General features: G+C 35.3%; 1 protein-coding gene across 6 annotated transcripts in view; it reads left to right on the top strand.

Annotated features, from left to right (window-relative positions):
- Positions 1-23,081, top strand: part of LOC145255583 (organic cation transporter protein-like) — a 416,644-nt gene that overhangs the window by 380,710 nt on the left and 12,853 nt on the right. For all 6 annotated transcript variants that reach the window (XM_080114055.1, XM_080114052.1, XM_080114056.1 and 3 more), the window contains one exon: positions 4,604-4,689. In XM_080114055.1, the coding sequence (XP_079970181.1) occupies positions 4,604-4,689 (86 nt within the window). The remainder of the gene's footprint in view (positions 1-4,603; positions 4,690-23,081) is intronic.

Here is a 23,081-nt window from a genome sequence, read left to right as displayed (position 1 = left end):
AATTTATTATCATCTGGAGATATAGCTAATTGGTAGATCATTCGACTACAGGTCGAATGATTCCCTGTACAAACGTGGGTGTACTGCACCATTTTATTTTAATTTTTCTTGCTAATAAGTTCAATTTTCGATAAAAGAAGAGATACCATTTAAAATCATCGAAAATCATTTCTTCATTTTCATATTTTAAAACTAAACATTAATCAGAACTGACTTTTTCAGGGCATTCGTCGTCAGGCCCAAATATTAGCTGAAGTGATATTGTAAATAAACCCTGATTGAATTTGATTAATGAAATTATTATTTTTTTCTTTTTTGCGAATTAGGCAATTCATTATTAGCAAATTATTCAGGATTGATTCCATAATAATAGATACACAATCTGCATAATTTAAAATATCATGTTTAAGCGTATTGTACGACCGGGCTACGCCAGGCGTCCAGCTAGCACATACATATATATATATATATATATATATATATATATATATATATATATATATATATATATATAGCAATTAGAAGTAATCCACTTTTTAGAAGCACCGAGAAAATTAAATTCAGAACATAAGATTAGAAAGAACCACCACGTACAAATGTGTATTTTATTTTTATTTTTTTTTTTAACTAAACAAATATTCATCTATTTAAAGTTTAAAAATTTTCTGCTTACAACAAACCCCTCATCAGGAATTTTTTTAAAAAACAATTCATTCTTCTTCGTTTTTTTTTTGTTTTTTTTTTTTCCTTACTTGCCATGGTGTCGTTTAACACAGTTTATTTGTTGAAGAAGATGATTGTGTATTGTCCAGTCCAGTAGGTAGGTGCCTATGCATGCGCAAATGTGTAACAATTAGAAGTAATCCACTTTTTAGAAGCACAGAGGTTAGAAAGGACGATTACGTGCAATTTTTTTTTAAATAAACAAATATTCATCTATTTAAAGTTTCAAATTTGTGGGTTATAACAAAGCCCTTATCAGGATTTTATTTAAAAACAATACATTTTTTAAATTTTTTTTCTTACTTGCCATGGTGTCGTTTGGCACAGTTCATGAACGGGCGCCTACTCACTAGACTGGACAAGACACAATCAGCATCTTTGACGAATAAACTGTTCCAAACAATACCACAACTTACAATTATACAGTTTCAGTTTTCATGTGATGCTCCTTTGTGTTTTACGTCTGTAGACGTTTCTGTATGTCCAGTTTGTGCCTGTAACTCATGTGTATTAATCTTCACATTCAAGGGGATTTTTTCCTTAATATTTAAATCGTTTTCATTATTGTTATCTACTGTATCCTCTCAGTCATCCCTCTGATTCCAATCTCTTGCATTCTTTTTTCAAACTATTTTTGTATTGTTCCTGGCGCTCCTACTATTATTGGTCTTATCTTGATTATTATTCTTATCATTGTTAGTAGTAGTAGTAGTAGTAGTAGTAGTAGTAGTAGGTTGGTGCAAAAATAATGTCGTTTTTATCAGATCTATATACGTAAAAAAATGACATTATTTTTGCACCAACCTAATAGTAGTAGTAGTAATCTCTCAAGGTAGGAAAGATTTCTCTGTGCAGCATCTCGACAGATATGGTAGGGTTATTCCATTTTTGACGTATCTGACTCCTATATTGGTAGAGGTGTTTGTATGTGTTTATGTTTGTGTATGTGTGTGTGTGTGTGTGTGTGTGTGTGTGTGTGTGTGTGTGTGTAGGAAGATAGCCACAGAGGCGGACAGAAGCATAACATGATAGGTAAACACTGCTATAGTGACCTTTCGTCATCCTCAGCTTTCATCATCCTCTCTCATCTACGCTAAAAGATTTCCAGCACCTCCCCAGTAGGGGGTGCAACTAAGCAGGAATATCCTGTGCAGAGAGATGCTGATAAATATCAGCTTCACCGCGAATCTAAAAGGTTAAAGAAAATAAAACAATAATAATAAAAAAAATAACAACTGCTCAGATCTTTAAAATCAGAGATGGTATTTCTCTTCCCCACCCCACGGCAGGAAAATGTGACACAACAGTTGGAAAGCAGCATCATCTCCAGCAGTGCACATTTTTCCAGGTACTTGTTTACATTGGTGATTTTTTTTAAACCAACGCATTTCAGGTGCAAACATTATGTGTTTTACGTATCATGGCAAAATTAGTATAAATTCCAAAACTTACAAAAAATAATCCAGTAAAAAAATAATTACAAGTAAAAATAGAATTTACTAACTTATTACAACATACATGTTAACATGTAGATGAGGTGGTTTATTCTTTGTTCTATGCATGTAAACATGTATCTGGCATTACATTTCCTAAGTATGTAATTGAGTAGCATCATGGTTATGATAAAAGGTTTTAAAAAAGAAAATACTTTGGAATTTCGTCCCAGCTTCCTGCTTCTCTAACTGTACTAACCCGCAGAAGTTAAATTTTACTATGAATAGACATTTCGCTGCTCAAAAGCCCACATTCCCCTATTAGATACGATCCTAAATAGTAGCCCCTTATGTCCCAGTGTCAGTATGTCTTGTTTGAGGTGAAAACAAAACTGGCTAGATAGAAGCAAAGTTTGATTTTTCCGCTATTTTGTTGCGATTTTGAAAATCCCACTTTCTCTGTTTATATCTGTATAGATTTGGATTTTAATCAAGTCGGCGCTAATGAAGCGATTCTGAATCAGAATTTACTCTTGATTATAAGCAGGTTTTGCAAATATACTCAGCTTTCTTTCATTGTGGGATTAATTGCATTAAAGAGTATGTTGTACCTTTGTTGAAGGAGAGTAATGAGTTAGAGAGATGAGCTATTTTATCTTGGAATTGGGAAGATAAATGAGGAAAAGCAGAAGATGGTATACATGTGGCACAATAATAAAGAACCTCTTTTGAGGGAGCCTCAGCTCTTATACCCAACCTTTCTTGTCCTTTTGAGGAGACAAGTAAAATTTTCCAAATGTCTTGGTGAAACACTGAAGAACGCTGCCTCTTGCTTAGCCAAGGTTCTTGACAGAGAGTGGCAGCAAGAGATGCAATAGAGGTTGACAGATACAGGTTGACACCAGGATTTGAAAAGCAAAAGTTTTGTCCAACTTCTTGCGATTCAAGACATCCATGTTTGTTGGCTGTCATGGCTCTTGTGAGCTGCGACGTTGTTTGACTGTGGGAATATATATATATATATATATATATATATATATATATATGCGTTCCCCCTCTGACTTAAGACAAATTCTAGTGGATAACACAAATATAATACATTCCAAAACAAATTTTAAAAAGTTAAAAATACCCGAAGCTATCTACATGAAAACTCAACAATATACAATTAAGAATATTGCATATCGAACCAGTAATAATATTTTAAAATGCTTAGTTTAATACTATTTTCATCCTTCAACACTAATTTGGATACACGAAATTTAGGCCATTAATGTCTCCTCCGAATCTTCTGAGGATTTGCTTCTAGCATCTGTCCACAAACGTTCACTTTGTAGCTGCTTTTGAGATTCCATTCTTTTCTTCAGCTTTCTTGTTCATTTGATTTTTTTTTTCACCCAATGATGATTCGACGAAGAATCGAAAACGTTCGTAACACATATGGAATTTATATTCATGTTTTTTGTTGTTTTTTTTTTGTTTTGATTTTCACACAAAAAAGGCAAGAAATATTGAAAAAATTAAGAAAAGGTATAATTACATAGAAGCTCTGTCTTATTTTTAACAATGTTTTCTTTAACGAAAAAATCATGTTTAAATACACTATATATATATATATATATATATACACACGGCACAATCATGTCGACACACTAGTTCTCACAAGATCACAGAAATTAGGCAACGATGAGCCTGACCGATAACAGATGAGTAACCATTTGGGAACGCTAGGCGTTGTATGTGCTCTCTGCTTATCTCTGCATTGTTTCCACTCATCCTGAACTTAGATATACTTGCAACTGGAATTAAGGTAGTGTTGACTCAGGAGAGGTGTGATTGGAGATTGTGAAACTCATGCCACAATAATTTCACATGCAGACACCCTTCAGTGGTATCTATAGTCTGACAAGATTGAACGGAGCCGTTTATATATATATAATAAGAATTACAGTTTAGTTTTGCCATCTTGGATCATTTTGGTAAACTTAAGTAAATTATAAATATTAAAGAATTAATATTTATAAAGTAATCTGAACCAGATGTAAAAGCTCGATAAAACCAAATAGGAGATAGAGCTTATAATAAGAACAAGTAGTTAATAAAGCATGTTAAAAAACACTTTGGAAAAGAGTTAAAAACATATTTAATTTTAAAAAGGAAACACTAAATAAGTGGATAGTCCTTAATCCGCGGAGTTTCAAAGAAATACTTTCCTTCTCATCAGAGGGTAGGATTTAGCAAAATGCGAGATCGGATTTTGCTTGCAAAAGTAATAAATGAAATTACAAGTAAGTCATAGATCTTACTTGATAACAAAAAGTGAAGCAGAGGGAATAGGGTGAATAAAAAAGTGATTTCACTTGAATGGATAGTCTGATGAAGGGTAAAATTTCCAATGACGGTAAAATCCAAAAAAAAATCTTTATATTTTTTGTTTCTGTTAATAGGTTATCTCGGAAACACTTGGTGGCAAGTTTTCTTTTAATTGGAGCCATTTGCTGTGTTACAGGACAATTAATACCTTCCAGTAAAAGTAAGTCACATCTGATTTCCTTTTTTATTCCTGATATTCATAAACGAGCTCTCTGATAAAATTATGTTTGAGCGGGTTTATTTGCTGATGATACAAGACTCTTTAAAAGACATGAGGGAAAACAAATGTGCAACCAAGGCAATGGCAGAAACCGCAGAAAACGACTTTCAGTTCATAGTGCGAAGGGGCCGTAAATGGATGGTAACATTTAATGCTGCTAAGACTAAGCTTCTTTCCTTTAATAATTATAAGAAGCCTTCTCAACCACTAATAGTCATGACTAATAACACATTACCTGAGAACACTTCCTTCAAACTCCTCGGCTTAACATTCACATGCAATATGAATTGGAATAATTACATTGAAGACGCTGCATAGACTACTGCAAAGAAGGTGAGCTCCCTCTATTATGCTAGAAAATTACTCCCACCAGAAACTATCATATATCTATACAAAATCATAAATTTCCCATATATGGAGTATTGTTGTCACGTCTGGGCCGGTGCATTCACCATTAGTCTCCCTGTCTCTCTCTTAGAGAAAGTCTAAAAACGAGTCTCAAAGAATAGGTCCCGCACTATCAACCATGCTCTAAACCCTGGCCCATCACCGCAATGTTGAATTCCTGTGCCTGTTTTACAAGTATTTTAATGCTCTGATGAACTCATTGCACTTTTATCCTCGGCGCACATACTCCTGTCTACCCTGTTTAGCAACAAAATCCCACCTCTTCACTGTAGATGTCCCTAGATACCGGAAAGCCTTCTATTCTAATAACCTTTTCCCTCAGACTGCTAGACTTTGGAATTCCCTCCTTGCTTCCTGCTTCAATGATTGCACTGACATGAAGAGTTTAAATGTAATGTAAACTGATATTTTCCTCATCTCCTTATATAGTCCTCTCTAAACATGATCTCAAATAGTAACTCCTTACGTTCCAAAATGGCAATATGTCGTGAACAAGATTTAAAACAAAGAGGTATACATGATATCTTGATTCGAATAATCAAGCCATTATCCATACAAAGAATTTGACTGCAAAATTAACAAATCGATTTTTTTTTTTTCAAATCGAGAAATTATACTTTCAAAAGGACGGACATTTCAAATCTAGAATATCTAGCAATAATCTATAATAATAAGTAGAGATCTAGGTAAAACTTGCGGAGTATGCTCTGTTTTACGGTTGCTGTAAAAATGGAACGGAAATTTAAACTTTGTTCCGTTTTGATCTTCTTTTTTATTATTGTGACTCCCAAAAACGAGAATAATCGAAAGAATAACATTTGACAATCGTACTTATATATAAAATGAGTAAATGGTAGTTTGCTTGAAGAATTGCTGGTAAAGTTGCTGGAAGTTTTAAAAGCCAAAAGCAATGCGGAAAGGACCGGAATCTTGAGAGTAAAGAAAAGAAAAACACCTTCTCTTTTCAAAAAGAAAATAAAAGTATATTACAGATGGCGATGTGCCTGCAAACAAGGCACATCGCCATCTGTAATATACTTTTATTTTCTTTTTGAAAAGAGAAGGTGTTTTTCTTTTCTTTACTCTCAAGATTCCGGTCCTTTCCGCATTGCTTTTGGCTTTTAAAACTTATATATATATATATATATATATATATATATATATTTAAAAAAAACGAAAGATTTTTTTTATAAAAATAAAATTTTATTAATAAAAACGAAATAATTTTTAAACGAAAAAAGTTATTTGGTATTTTTTTTTAACATAAGTCCAACTCACCTTTCACATTGGAAACGTCGACTTTTATAGGTTTTCGGGTATGCTTACAACGAATAAACACCTCAACCTCCTCATGTTAAAAAGGGCCTTCGGAATAGACACCCCCCCCAACCTCCTCCATGTAAAGAACGGCTTTCGGAATAGGCACCCACAACCCCCTAATGTTAAGAACGGCTTTCGGAATAGACACGCGAACCTTGTCAGCATACAGGAAAACCTATAAAGTTGACATGAGGAATGTGAACGATGAGTTGGGCGTAATGTAAAAATGTACTGAATTTAAAACGGAACAAAATTTAACTTTGTGCTCCATATTTACAACAACCGTAAAACAGTCACAGAGTATCCAACAACCGGAAGTCAGACTGTTGCATTTGTGCTAAAGTTGAATAACCTTTGATCGAGAAATCGTCTAAGGAAGCAGTTGAGCCAATGCCAGGTTTGCAAAGGAACAATAGGTCAGGTTTGGTTTTCCATAATTGGATTTCACCCTCGGGAAGGTTGGAACGTAGACTCCTAATGTTGGAGAAGGAGATCTGGTAGTGGGGGTCTATGTTGGAGATTGGGATTCTAGGTTTAATCTTTTTAAAATTATTTCTCTGTTCATGATGAGGTTGGGAAATTTTGTGATAATGGATGGCAGAATTGATTAGAGAAGGATATGAAGAAACGAAAGAGGAAGAGAGAAAATAAAGATTTTTTTTGTTGACCAATAACGAAGGAAAAGCCATAACTGTTCCCACTACGGTGGCATCAAGGGGCCTCACCAGATATTACTGTATAGTTCAGACTCCATTCATCAAATGGCAATGCAGCAGCCCCAGTATTTTGAACCTGCTGATGGAACAGCCTCCTTGAGAGTTGCATCAAATTTCAAGTCCCTAACTATTAGGCGAATAATGGCAGCCCAGTTAAAAAACGTTTACCTCCAGCAACCTTATTAGTGACATGGCAACAGAAGTAGGAATAAAGATAGAAAGAAAAAAGAATCATTAGAAGGAGGGCCCCTCCAGTTACTGTTCATACAAAACTGCCAACTGGGGATGACAACATTTTCTCCCCCCTTTGTCAGACACATCACTCATGGGAGATGAGGACTGTGGGACAAAATAGGAGGAGCGAAAGTTACATGGTTGCCAAAAAAAAAAAGCATCCACAAATGCTTTTCCTACTCTCCATGTAAAGTTTGAGATGAAGATTGATCATTTGGATTATTTGGAGTCTTTGAATGTTATTTTCACAGCATCTTGGTCGACATAACCTCAAAGCCTCTTCATGTGTATCTTGTTGAACTCGGAGAATCTTTCTAACTCTGGAATCCGTACAAATTTCGACCAGGACACTTCATGTAATTCAAGGGGGTAGCATGGTCTCGTCCTGTTAGCCACGATCGGGTAGAAGTCTCAAGTAATTTGCAGTTGTATTTTGAGTACCGCCCGCCCTAACGATTGAACCTTCAACCTCCAGAAGAGTGTCACTTACAACTGAAAGTATCATGTTTTGCATCATTTAGAAAAAAATTCCATATTTTATCCAAAAACGTTTTATTTCCAAACAATTGTTTTTACCCATTTCAAAAATAAACATTTTTTTATTGTATACAAAATTTAACAAATATTTACTTCTTCATAAATGTTTGGTAAATTTAGTACATCATAAATGTGTATATTTTCAGAATGGGCAGAAATAGTTGTTTGTAAATGTTATAACGATATGAAAGATGTTTTTCACCTATAACTACTTGTACCTTTCATCTATAACTGCTTTCCACCTTTTTGCGGCAAACCATTAAACATTCTGCGGCATACCCATGTGATACGGCACGGTGGCTGGGAACCACTGACATAGACAAAACAGAGTAAGCTGACGAATGACGTCATTTTTTTTCAAGCTGAGAAAAACAAAAGTTTTCCAATTAGTCTATCTGTGGAGGCCATATGACAGAAATCGGCAATAGTGCAGTCCGGTAGTGGATGAAAGGCCCGGAAGTGATGACAGATTGGCTGTGCAATGCTCGACTCGCACAGCATGACTGTTGATAACGCACGCAATGCAGCTGTCCAGACAGCATTGTGTGAAGTACTTCAAGACAAGCCATAATAATTCTTCCATGCATGCGTCTCTTTAGAGTAGGAATTAACCGGCCAATATGTCCATTATTAACAGAAGCAGGTTAATGTGGAGATTCATTAAATCTGCCCAACCCATTGTGTGTTAGATTCTGGCGACAAGAATTACAAACATTGAAGAAAATATAAAACACAGAAGCCATGGAGGAACCATTTGTACGATTGCGAAAGCGGATAATAATATCTTTGGGTTTGTATTACTATACACATAGATTCAAAAAAGTTGTCAAAAAACAAATATATAACAAATAAATGTTATCAAAGGCAAGATAAATTACTTTTCTACCTAACTGGATAATTTTCTAGTGTTTTTATTTAATGTAACATGTTTATTCAGCTCGAAAAACATACAGTTTACCGATGTATTGAAAAATTTTAAATGTCGCCCGACTCTCTCTTTCACACGGTAAGTTTGAGAAAAGGAGTAAAAGATTTAAAAAATATAAAAAATACTGTTAAGAACCCACCGAATATATGCCAGTCTATGTCACGGTAACATATATTGAGCGAGTTTCTAACAGTATTTTGTCTAGTTTTTTTTTTATTTTTAACTCCTATTCCCAAACTTACCGTGTGAAAGAGAGAGTCGGGCGCCATTTTTAGTTTTCCAATACATTGGTAAACACTATATGTTTTTCGAGCTGAATAAACATGTTACATTAAATAAAAACACTAAAAACATATCCAGTTAGGTAGAAACGTTATTTATCTTGCCTTTGATAACATTTATTTGTTATATATTTGTTTTTTGACAACTTTTTTGAATCTATGTGTACAGTAATACAAACCCATATCATTATATATATATAAAGATTTTACTTGTTTGTTCGTCAGTCACAATTTTTCAAACATAATAAATATATTGAGGAATCTGTTTCATTTTTAAATATTCGTATTATTATAGTTAACTAGACTATTTAGACCATTAAAAACGAGCAAACGTTATAGCTCGTTGACTTAGAATTAAGAACATCTTTAGTATCCTGTATTTCTACAAGTCCACAGTTTGCCCATGCATGGAATATTGTTGCCACATCTGGGCTGGTGCATCTGCCACTAGTCTCTCTTGCTCCTGGATAGGGTTAAAAAAAAAAAGAGTCGCCAACCTAATAAGTCCTGAACTATCAACTAAGCTCCAACCTCTGTCCCATCGCCAAAACGTGGCATTCTTGTGCCTGTTTCACTAGTATTTCAATCGCAAGTGCTCTGACGAACTCAAAACACTAGTACCCCCTCGACGACAATACTCTCAACAAACCCGACAAGCAGCAAAATTCCACTCCCCTCCACTGTAGAGACCCTAGATGGTGTTAAACCTTGTACTCAAATAGCTTTTTTCCCTCGGACTGCTGCACTTTGGAATTTCATCCTGGCCCTCTGCTTCCCTGACTATACTGACATGCAGAAATTCAAGTGTAATACCCAAGACAACTCCCAAATAGTAATTCCTCACAACTAACTGATTCTGTGCCTTGTTTGGGGCGAAATCACGAAAAAAAATTTTTTTAAAGGAATTAAAAAGTCTTTCTCAAACTATCACAGAGCTAATAAAGAATATACGATTTATTTTAAAATGAAATATGTATGTTATACGTTTGAAGACAAATTACAACGCAAATATTTCGTAAAATAAACATTTATTTGTTTAAAATTATTAATGATTTTGACGTAATACATCTCCTCCAGAATATTTTTTTGTGTTGTGTGCCGTGTTATTAACAGGAAAGGATTTAGCAGTAAAATCTGTTTTTCTTAAACAGTGATAATTTTTTTATGCCCAGGAGATTACGCTTGGCGCACATGGTTTGAATTGTTAAGGTTGTGCATATCACAGAGAACACAACCCTAACTATACTAGTTATTATAATAAATAATAAATTCTTAACAAATAAAATGAATGCCACGACTGAGAATTGAAACAGAAACCTTGAGATCTTCAGACTTACATTCTACCAACTGAGTTAATTGTGAAAAAATATTCAAAACGTAAACTTTTTAGCATGTTAAAAAAATTATAACCCATTGATTTAGAATAAGTCCTGTTTGCAAAATAAATGGTTGATTATGGTTAAATTTGTGCTCAATTTTTTATTTAATATTAATCTCTATTAATTATTATTAATCCCTAACTGTGCATCGAATGGATACCATAATATTTAGTTCGTTGCACCTTATCAATGGTCCATACAAAATTTCAGCCAGATCGGCCCAGTAGTTTGCAAGAAAACTTCTACAGTAAATGTGGTTTTGTATTGTAATCCATATAAATTCTTAACTGTGCGTTGAATAGATACCATAACAGATGCTATTTAAAACATAACCACAACAGACCAACAAAGATGTTGTTTAGAACATAAGCGTGACAGACCAACAAAGATGGTATTTAAAACATAATTGTGACAAACCAACAAAGATGTTATTTAAAACATAATCGTGACATACCAACAAAGATGTTATTTAAAACATAAGCGTGACAGACTAACAGATATGGTAGTTAAAACATAAACGTGACAGACCCAGAAAGGTGTTACTTAAAACATAATCATGACAGACAAACAAATATGTTATTTAAAACATAATCGTGACAGACCAACAGATATGGTATTTAAAACATAAGCGTGACAGACCAACAGATATGGTATTTAAAACATAAACGTGACAGACCAACAAAGATGGTATTTAGAACATAATTGTGACAGACCATTCCCAAATAGTATCCCTGCAAATTTGGTCCTCAATAGTAGTTCCTCACAACTAAGTGGTTCTGTGCCTTGTTTGGTGTGAAATGACAATAAAAAATTAAAAAAACAAAAAAAAAAAAAAAAGGAATTGCGGAGTCTTTCTCAAAATATCACAAAGCTAATGAAGAATATACTATTTATTTTAAAATGAAGGATTTATGTTATGTTATAAAGATCCTATTTAAAACAGAAGCATGACAGACCAACAACGATGTTACTTAACACATAACTGAGACAGACCAACAAAGATGTTATTTAAAACATAATCGTGACAGACTAACAGAGATGTTATTCAAAATATAATCGTAACAGACCAACAGAGATGTTATTTAAAACAGTATCGTGACAGACCAACAGAGATGCTATTTAAAACAGTATCGTGACAGACCAACAAAGATGCTATTTAAAACATAATCGTGACAGACCAACAAAGACGTTATTTAAAACATAAGTGTGATAGACCAAGGAAATGCTATTTATAACTTAAAGAAAATGCTATTTGAAAATTAAGTATTACAGATCAAGGAAAATGCTATTTCAAGCTTAAGCATGACAAACCAATGAAGACCCTTTTTATAACTTAAACGGGTAGATATAAACTCTTTTAGAAATGCATAGACGCGTCTTAGACAAATATTGTAGAAAGAAAAAAGAAGAGAAGAAAAACTTGTAAGGATTCATATCATCAGAGCATCACTCAACTAATCAGGAACTCTGACATTTTCCAAAGAAGGAGAGAAAAAAAACCACACACACACACACACAACGCAATGTCGTCTGCATTTCAAGATGTTAAATTTCACATGCAAACATTAGATATTCTTGCTCGTTAATTCCGGAGATTTCATATTGTGCCGTTTCGAAAACCAATATATGGTTTCCTATAAATAAAAATGGCTCTTGCTAGAATTCACCCTATATTAAAAAATAAAAAGTAAAGAGAAATCTGTGTGATGTACATACCAGTGATGAAACGAAAATATATTCTAAAAATCACGTAAATTGATCAAGTAAGACTTTTTTTTTTTATATATAAAGAAAATCACTTTTAAGCGTCTGACATCCGAATGACATTTCTAACATGTAACAGACCAAAGAAATTTTTTCTTGAATTGTAAGCCATGTTTAATTTCAGATTTTATTCTGTACAAGATGAAGAATTTTCAGTGGGTAGCTGTTCTGTACAGGCAAAGAGCAAATGATCTTGTGTTGACACGAAAAGCTTATGTGTTGGAATGCTAAAGATTCAATATTTTTATGGAGTAACTCTGGTTTTTGATTGGTTGCTAGCAGAACGTGGCTCCATTAGATTCATCAGTTCCTATTGCCAGTGCCTATAAATAGAAGCTTTCAGTTTTTGGTGTCATACCCTTCTCCTTATATCAAAATTATTGCAACAATTTTATTTCGAACTGAAGCGACAGACCAAAGGAAAATACTATTTCAAACTTAAGCGTGACGCTTACTGCATGGTTTAACGTCTTGTGTTACCAACAGCTAGAGTTGAACTCTTTTTGTCATTCAACAAAAAGGAAATGAAACGAGTTTCTTTGAAACAAAATTTTACAGTAGGATGCCCTTCATAATGACGCCAATGATTTTATTCTTAATAACCACGAATAACAGTTCCCACTCAACTGAGTCAGTCAGTCAGCTTTTATAGCAGCCGATACTCATCAAGCCCACATTTTACAGCATGGATCTGCATACATTCCATGGAGATACATCTGACCAGGACATATCCCACACATTCCCTCTGTGTATGCTGCTATTTGGTCCAGGATTGTTATTGAGTATTCACAGCTAACATCCATATCTTAAAATGGTTCTTCTATTTGCCACCTGCAAACCCGATGGATGGGAGAAGATCACTACACACCACAGCAGACCAAAGAAAATACTATTTTTAACTTAAGCATAACAGATCAACCAGAAGACAGAACTTTGATGCTTTTATTTGAAATTGATATGTGATGCATTGATCGATAGAGCCTTCTATAGAGGTGGACGTATCTTAGTGTGTGTGTGTGTGTGTGTATATATATATATATATATATATATATATATATATATATATAAGCAGAAGACAGGAAGGGAATTCCAAAGTCTAGCAGTTCAAGAGAAGAAACTAATAGTAGACAGCTTTCCAGCATCTACGGACCTCTACAGTAAAGGGGTGGGATTCTGCTCCGTGTCAGGTTAGTCAGGCATATTTATATTGAAGGGACACAAATGTTATGAGTTTGTTAGAGTACATCTCATTAATATACTTGTAAAACAGATATAGATATGCAACATTGCAGCAATGGGACAAGGGTTGGTATTTGGTTGATAGTACAGGACCTAATAGATTGTAGACTCATTTTTTAGGAAACCTATCTAGGATGGCGGGACTAGTGGTAGATGCACCAACCCAGATATGGCAACAATACTCCATGTATGGGCAAATATGTAATGTTAAAGAACGCATTCTTATTTCGTTCTTTCTCTCGTCTGTCGACCTCATCGAAGTGCCAAACAAATAAAAGAAAGACTTTGAACTCACTTTTTTTAATAGACGTTTTTATTTCCTGTCTGTGCTTTCCATTATACATAACAAATTTTGACAGAGCTGTCACCGTCTAGCGGGGAATCATTGTTGTCTGCTCTCTTTCTCCTACTGTTCATACCATCAGGTCTTTCTCACTCCACTCTCTCTCTGTCTTCCTGTTGCTGCTATCTCCGTGTGACTTTGCCAGTCCTGCTACCTCCTACTGCTCCTCTCTCCATTTCACTGCAGCTACTGCTGTCTACGCACATTATGTTATAGCACTTTGTAGAAATACAGAATACTGTCATGCGTATTTAGTTTCTAGCTTTGCAGTAGTCTTGGCAATGTCCTCGATGTGTTTGTTCCAATTCATGTTACCTGTGAATGTGAAGCTGAGGAGTTGGAACATAATGTATCTTTGTCAACTAAGCTCCAACCCCTGTCCCATCGCCACAATGTTGCATGTATTTTAATAGAATGTGCTCTGATGAACTCGTTGCACTTGTGCCCCCCCTCGACATACATATGCCTGACACTTTTTACTCTAATACTTTCTTCTCTCGAACAGTTGGACTTTAGAATCCTCCCTCCCCCCTGTTACCTGCTTTCATGACTGTACTAATATGCAAAAATTTAAATGAAACGTAAACCAACATCTTGTTAATTTTTCCTAGGCATGGTCATAAATAGTAGCCCCTTACATCCAAGTGGCGATATGCTCTGTTAGGGATGAACGTGAGTAAAAAAAAAAATCTCAGGTGGAGGTGTATTTTATATTTCTAATAAATATTATGTAAATAGCGAATCAGCAGGAACAGTTGTGCCTTGTCGTACGTTTGTCATGCCTTAATTTGTCGCCCATAAATAGTAAAACCGACAAACTAACACATCTGAAATGAGGAAAATAAGACAATAATTGATTCACCAAGTGTATTCGCTTTTCTCCTCCCACACAAACACGCATTAACCCTTTTCAGTTCTATCTCCTCCTCATCATCATCTTTTTCTTTTCTCTCTTCTGTATCTCACCAGAGACTGTCAAACGAAATTAAACTTCAAAAACAGCTAAAGAAACCCCCCTCCCTCTCTCTTTCTCTCTCTCCCTCTCTCTCTCTCTCTCATTTCTATCTCTATCTGCCTATCTCCAAGGGTCGTTCCCAAAGTAAAGCTTCCTATTTTTTAACTCGGAAACTAAAGGAAAATAGAAAGTGGATCTGGGGTTTATTTTTGGCAGCTGCGTGAATCTCGTTTCCTTTATTTTGTCCTTTAGTCCTCACATTCCATGAGCGATGTTTCTGACAAAAGAGGGAAGAATTGCTGTTTTCTGGGTAAGAATCTATTTCATCTAACACTTATTGTGGGCAAGGTTTTTGACCTTGAAGTATTATTCAGCTCTTTACATCAAATGGCTTCATGCCTTGTTTAGAGCAACCTCTATTTAAAAAAAAATTATTAAAAAAAACGTGGAAAGGCTACGAAAACTAGAACGGTACCGTTAAAACAAGCGACCTTTTGTGCTACAGCAATCGATGAACCCATCTCTTAACTGTGCTGACATCAACTGCATCAGATTCATAAATATTCAACAGGCACCGACAAATGTTTATCAGTTCAATTTTTTCAGCATTGAGGAATTTAATGACGCATCTCTGCTTCTGATGCAGGTCCATAACAGGAGTTGCGTTCTTAGAGTTTCAAACCGTCAATATCTGCAACAGAGATATGACACTTTCTGGTTATGTACGCATAAGTTCAGTCATCATAACAATGAATTTGCGATTTCTTCTGATCTATTTGGATGGAATAAAAATAGTAAGCATTACTTTTGGGACGTCCCTTGTATTCCCCCCCCCTCTCTCTCTCTCTCTCATTTCATCACACCCACAATTCAAAATCACTTCGCACCTCTAGCCTGTAACTCGTTTCTTCCCTCTTCAACGACCGGCTCCATTAGACATAAACGAATTTACAGCGTACATTCCTTCTGCAAAATCTATGAATCTCTCGAAACAAATCAACCGTACAACGAGGACGAATTGGCGCCTTATCTAATTATGAATTTTAGCAGAGACGCAGATGGGTTGCATAAGATTAGTTTTATGAACCAAAGACTCTTCGTATTATTTGGATGATTCAAACTACTGTTCTTATCTTGGGTGTTATTTTCACAGCGTTTCGGCATATGTGTATCTTGTCGAACTCCTGAATCTTTTTGCCAAACTCGGGAATCTGCACAGAATTCCAAACGGATCCCTTTGTTTAATTCACGGGGGTAACATGCTCTCATTCCGTTAGTTATGACTAGGTAGAAGTTTGAAGTAATTTGCAATTATATCCTTAGTATCACCTGCACAGAGGATTGAACCTTTAACTGCAAGAAGATATTTAACCCAATCAGAAATACAATTTTTTCTTTTGTATTATTAGGATTGTCCGGACTACTGTTCTCATCTTGTTATTTTCATGATATAATAGATAAAGTATGAGGTGAAATTTAGTTGTGAATGACACTCTTCTGGTGGTTGAAGGTTCAGTGTCAGTGTGGGCAATACTAAGAATTCAGTTGTGATTATGGCTTACTGAACAAGAGCATGCTACCCCCTTGGATTAAATAAAAGATTCTGTTCAAAATTTGGTGCAGATTCGTGAGTTCGAAAGAAAAATTGCTGAATTCTATAAGATACACCTGAAGAAGGTAGGGAGTTACAACAGTCAAAAGAAGGTGGGTTCTCTCTATCAAGCTAGCAGACTACTCACACCTGAGCGTATCCTGTACCTCTACAAGGCCAAGATTCGCCCATGCATGGAGTATTGTTGCCAAACCTGGGCTGGTGCATCTGTCACTGGCCTCTCTCTCTTGTATAGGGTCCAGAAAAGAGTTTTCAATCTAATAGGTCTCACTTTGTCAACTGAGCTTCAACCCCAGTTCCATCGCCGCAATGTTGCATTTCTGTGCCTGTTTTACAAGTATTTTAAGGGAATGTGCTCTGATGAATTCGTTGCACTTGTGCTCCCTCAATGTACATATTCCTGAGAAACCCGTTAAGCAACAAAATCTCACCCCTTCACTGTTGAGGTCCCTAAATGCCAGAAAGCTTTCTACTCTAACAGTTTCCTCCCTCAAACAGCCAAACTTTGGAATTCCCTTCTTGCTACCTGCTTCTCTGACTGTACTGATATGCAGAAGTTTAAATGTAACGTAAACCAACATCTTGCTAATCTTTAGGCATGGTCTTAAATAGTATCTCCTTACATCCAAGTAGCGATATACCTTGTAAAGGGTGAACATGAGTAAAACAATAAATACATTAGAACCCTGGGATATGGTGTCCGTAGTATACGTTTTTTTCAGGTTATGATGTGGAATACAATGTTTTTCTGGACCTTGGTTACAATATTTGCTAGGCTGTATAGTGTTATTTATAATGTTATTTAATTATATACATGTGTATTATATAATGTACTATATTTTGCTACTAATTTTTAATATGTATTGTATAAAATTTGGCTTAGGCACCGTCATATGGCTATCCCAACCCCAGAACGGATTAATACTATATGCTGTAAATAAACCTTTTAAAAAATCTTGTGAAAATAACACTCAAGGTGAGAACAGTAGTCCAAATAATCTAAATAATATGAATTATTAATCCTCATCTCAAAATTCAGGAACATCAAAGTTTCTGTCAAGATTTATCAGTTTCAGTATGACGGCAGGATGTGACTCAAGGTCATTTTAATAGGGCGTTGCCAATACCAAGAAGTGAGGTTATGAAAAATCACCGCACTTTACGGCATCTTCCAACAAATGCTTTGGTCTTGTTTAGTTTATAACATATCAGTCGTTTTTGGCATTTAGAAGTGTTGCATCTATGGCAAAAAAAACCCAGTGCTCATACAAAATAACGGATATTGAAACAAACGCATTTAAGTGAAAACGTTATTATGTACTTATGTGTCATGTCAAAAGTAGTATACATTCCAAAAATTAGGAAAAACGATCCAAAAGAAGATATATCAGATCTTGTTTTTACAAAAAAATCACCCATAATAACGGTCTGACATTTTTATTTTGAAATGAGGGATTTTGATCAAAAGCAAGGAAGATAAGTCAGTTTTGGTCAAAATAATTGAATGCAGTTACCTCCCGTGGATTTTTGAGAACTTTTCTACATTAAAACATACAGTAAAACTTTATAAATCAATAAACTCGTTGGCCGAGTGTTTGGAGGTGTGTGTTGAGGAAAAAAGAAGTGGTAGTAGGCAGGCAAGCTCGAACCCATACCACAAAGGAGGAAAAGAATGTAAAAAAAAATAGAAGTAACATCTTTGCCATTGCATCCATCCATCACCAAACCAGAAGTGGGCGAAGGTTTAAATTAAGGCTAGTCAATCAAAAAGAGGGGATGACTTTCAAAAATATCGGAGAAAAAAGCGACCCCCTCCTTGAAGAAAAGTGCTCAGTTGAGGGTGAATGAATTAATGTTTTTAGCCAATTTTTCGATATTTGTTGTCCAAAGGGCCGACCTTCAAAACGATACCAATCTCGCGAAAATCTGTCGCCTGTGTCGAAAGTTTAAGGCAGACATACATACATACATTTAAACAGACTGGTAAGATTTATATTATAGACTAGCGAGGGGTACCCGGCGTTGCCCGCGTGTTTGTAGGTGTGTGTGGTGTTAAATAAAAAAGAAACCGGAGGAGGGGGGGGATCGAAGCCGAAGCTCTGAGGCGAAGTTTGAAAATAAAATCGGCTAGCCAGAATGAAGCATTGTTATAAGCAGATAAGTGAAAGATATTTGAAAGTCGTCGAGCGTTATGACGACGACGATGTAAGCATTGTTAAAAGAAAACAACGTTTTAATTAAGCGGGGGGGGGGGTAATCAGAACATCGAAAAAAAAACACAAAAAAAACTAACGTAATGCAAACGAACGATGAAAGCAGAAAAACGAACACGTGAAAAATGGCTTAAATAAGCCTGTTTCGATATTAAAATTTAAAAAATCAGTGGGTACCCGGGTGTTTTGGGGTGTTGCTAAGAATAAGCGAAGTAAAAAAAAAACAGGAAAACGAACGTTACGTGAAAAATGGCTTAAATAATACAGGGTTCAATATTTAAATTTAAAAAATCGAAAAAAAAAACATCTCACACCAAGATTCGCACCCAAAACGTTTAGATAATGAACCAAGGCCTTAACTACCTAAGCTAAAGCGACGTATATGAAATTTGTTCGGTTTTTCAACTATTTAAAGTAAATCAGGTCACGACGTCATGATATCATCTGACGCATGCATTGTTGACCCCCCCCCCCTTGTCGAAAATTGTCGATTTCGGGGTGAAAAAGTTAACATTTTTCTCTCTCTCTCTCTCTCTCTTTCTCTCTCTCTCTCTGTTTGCGTCTCCCTCTCTCTCTCACACACACACACTTCGTCTTCCTTACTCTAAAGAGTGTTACTAAAAAAGAAAATGGCGTCTGGGTTTGTATTTTTGTAAAACTTTGATTGTTAATATTTTTTGTAAGCGTATTTTTTTTTTGTTTCACATTTTTGACTTGTTATTTTTCGTTTAACTATCGTATCTAACTATTTTTAACGTGCTAATAACTTTGGTAACATTGTCATAGCATAGAAATTCATAGTTTAGCTTGTGTGAGGGTTAAATTTTTTTCCCGATAACAGCAATGTTTTTAAATTCAGACTGCCATTACAGCTTGCTGACGTCAAGATCACGTGACATGACTCAGCGGGTTTTAAATACAAGTTGACCCAAAATAAACGGCCCCGTGTACACTTTATGTAGAAGAGTTGGCGCCCGTATTTTGGGGTGCAGTTATAAATCGATTTAAAAATATGTAATGTTTAACATTAAAATGTCACTTTTTTTGCCCCCCCACTACAGAAAATCGATCAGTTGACACACTTCTGATGGTCCTTTTGGGCCAATTTTTCGATATTCGTCGTCTGGAGGGTGGGGCTTTCATATGAGACCAAGTTTATGAATTTTTGTTCCGTCGGTCAAAAGTTTTTAGCAGACACACAAATATACATACAAACATACATTTTCGCTTTTATATATATAGACTAGCCTTGGTGCCCGGTGTTGCCCAGGCGTTTGGAGGTGTGTGTTGAGCAAAAATAAGAAAAGTGGTAGTAGGCAGGAAGGCTCGAACCCGTACCACGAAGGAAGAAAAGAACATGTAAAAAAAAAAACACATGACATCTTTGTCATTGCGTCCATCGCCAAACTGGAAGTGATGTAGATGTAAATTAAGGCTGTATAATCGAAAAGAGGGGATGGCTTTCGAAAATATTGGCGAAAAAAAGCGACCCCTCCCTGTAGAAAAGTGCTCAGTTGAGGGTGAAGAAATTAATGTTTTTTGGCCAATTTTTCGATATTTGTCATCCGAAGGGTCGAGTTTCAAAACAATACCAATCTTGTGAAAATCTGTCACCTCTCGAAAGTTTTTGTGGGACATACATACATTTAAGCAGACTGGTGAAATTTATATTATAGACTAGCCTGGGTGTTTGGAGGTGTGTGTTGAGCAAAAAAAAAAAAGTGGTAGTAGGCAGGCAGAAAAGAAAATGAAAGAAAATCTGACATTTTACTGCTACTCCATGATGCGACCAAAAGTTTGGAACCTTAAAATCAGGCAAAGTCAATCCAACTGATTCGATGACTTACAAAAATGGCTCACAAAAAATCGACCCCCTCCTTATAGAAAACTGCTCAGTTGAGGGTGAAGGAATTAATATTTTGGACCAATTTTTTATATATATTGTCTGAGACATTGAGCTTCAAAATGATACTGATCTCGTGAAAATTTGTCGCCTGTGTCAAAAGTTTTAGGCAGACATATATACCTACATACATACATACATTTAAACAAATAGGTGAGATTTATATTATAGACTAGCAGAGGGGTACCCGGCGTTGCCCGGGTGTTTGTATGTGTGTGTATGGGGGGGGTAATTAATAATCCTGCTTAAATATTATAAAAAAAGACGATGTAAAAAAAAAAAACCAAAACGGAAAAAAAATGGCATAAATAAACCCGTGTATGGGGGGGGGGGGTAAACTTGGTCAGGAGGAGGGATTGAACCCGAAGCCTTGACGTGGAGGTGGGAACCAATGCCAACTACTTAACGGTCTCGGCCACGAGTGAGAGTAATTGATTAGCATGTTAAGTTGTTGTTGTGTGTGTGTGTGTGTGTGTGTGTGTCTCTCTCTCTATCTCCTTCTCCCCCTCTATCTGTCTGTCTCTCTTCGTCTTCCTTACTCTAAAGAGTGATAAAAAAAAAGAATATGAAGTAATGCTAAAAACATCGATCGTTAATAATTTTTTAAGCGTATTATTTTTTGTTTTACTTCACATTTTTTATGATTCGGCGTGTAGCGTTTATGAAATTGCGTATTTCGTTTCTTGTCTAGACATCTCTCTCTATCTGTCTGTCTCTCTCTCTCTTTCTCTGTTTGCGTTTGTGTATGTGTGTGTGTGTGTGTGTGTGTCTCTCTCTCTCTCTCTCTCTCTCTCTCTCTCTCTCTCTCTCACTTCTTCCTTACTCTAAAGAGTGTTACTAAAAAGAAAATGGCGTCTGGCTGGGTTTTTTTGTAAAAACTTTGATTGTTAATATTTTTTGTAAGCGTATGTTTTTTTTTACTTCACATTTTTGGCTTATTATTTTTCGTTTAACTATCGTATCTAACTATTTTTAACGTGCTAATAACTTTGGTAACATTGTCATAGCGTAGAAATTCATAGTTTAGCTTGTGTGAGGGTTAAAAAAATTTTACCGATAACAACAATGTTTTTAAATTCAGACTGCCATTACAGCTTGCTGACGTCAAGATCACGTGACATGACTCAACGGGTTTTAAATACAAGTTGACCCAAAATAAACGGGCCCGTGTACACTTTATGTAGAAGAGTTGGCGCCCGTATTTTTGGGGGCAGTTATAAATCGATTTAAAAATATGTAATGTTTAACATTAAAATGTCACTTTTTTTGGGCCCCCCCCCACTGCAGAAAATCGATCAGTTGACACACTTCTGATGGTCCTTTTGGGCCAATTTTTCGATATTCATCGTCTGGAGGGTGGGACTTTCATATGAGACCAAGTTTATGAATTTTTGTTCCGTCGGTCAAAAGTTTTTAGCAGACACACAAATATACATACATTTTCGCTTTTATATATATAGATTACTCTTGTACTGTCGGTCCATTCCACTTTTCCTCAGAAACTACTGAGCCTATCTGGCTGACATATTAGTGCTTATGTAGCATAATTCGATTTCAAATAAATGCGTTTTATGTAAAAAAGAAACAAAAAAAACAATTACTCATGTATCATGTCAAAATTAGTAAAAATTCCAAAAACCACATAAAAATGAACGACAAGAAAAATAATTACAAGTATTATTTATTGAATCAAAATTTTTATCATATTTGCTAATGTTTTAATATTGTGACAAATTCTGTATCAAACGCTTACTTATCTCCCTTGCTTCAATTAAAATTCACCATTTCAAAATGAAAAAAATGGCGGATTGCTAATATCTGGGGGGGGGGGTTATTTCATTCATTTTTTTTTTTTGTAAAAAAAAATAATTCTAAAAGATCGTCTACTTGATCATTTTTCATAATTTTTTAAATTTTTTTATTATAATAATTTCAACATGACACGTAAGTATGTAATAGTGTTTCAGGTACTTATGCAGTGAATGACCTGTTTTCCTGTGATGTTGCTGATCTGGTAGCTTACATAAACTGTTGTAATATATCGAACTCTGATCAAATTTTAAAATACTAGAAAAAAACATCTTGATAGAAAAAATCATTTATCATATAGTAATTTCCAAGAAGAAAAATAGAAATACAATAAATAAAAATGTGGACCGGATCTCATCCCGGTTGTGCTATTAAAGAAAATGTTCCACTGAGGTTGCTCCTGTACTCTTCAAACTTTACAACAAAAGTCTTAACAAATCTTGCTTTTCTGACTGTTGGAAAACTGCTTCTGCGGTACCAGTTTACAAGAATTCTGGCAGAAGAACTAACCCATTAAATTATCACCCCATTAGCCTCCTCCCACTTTTCACCAAAATATTTGAGTTCATAATTAACAAAGCTCTAGTCCATCACCTTACAGCTGCTAAATTTCTGACTGATCCTAAATATGAATTTAGGCAAGCCCATTCTACATCAAATATCCTAACTGTAATCTCTGAATGTATATACC

This window comes from Euprymna scolopes, chromosome 31, assembly GCF_053919585.1.
Source record: "Euprymna scolopes isolate OS-2025 chromosome 31, ASM5391958v1, whole genome shotgun sequence".
NCBI lineage: Eukaryota > Metazoa > Mollusca > Cephalopoda > Sepiida > Sepiolidae > Euprymna > Euprymna scolopes.
The sequence above is the reverse complement of the archived record's forward strand: the minus strand, read 5'-3'. Positions and strand labels throughout refer to the sequence as shown.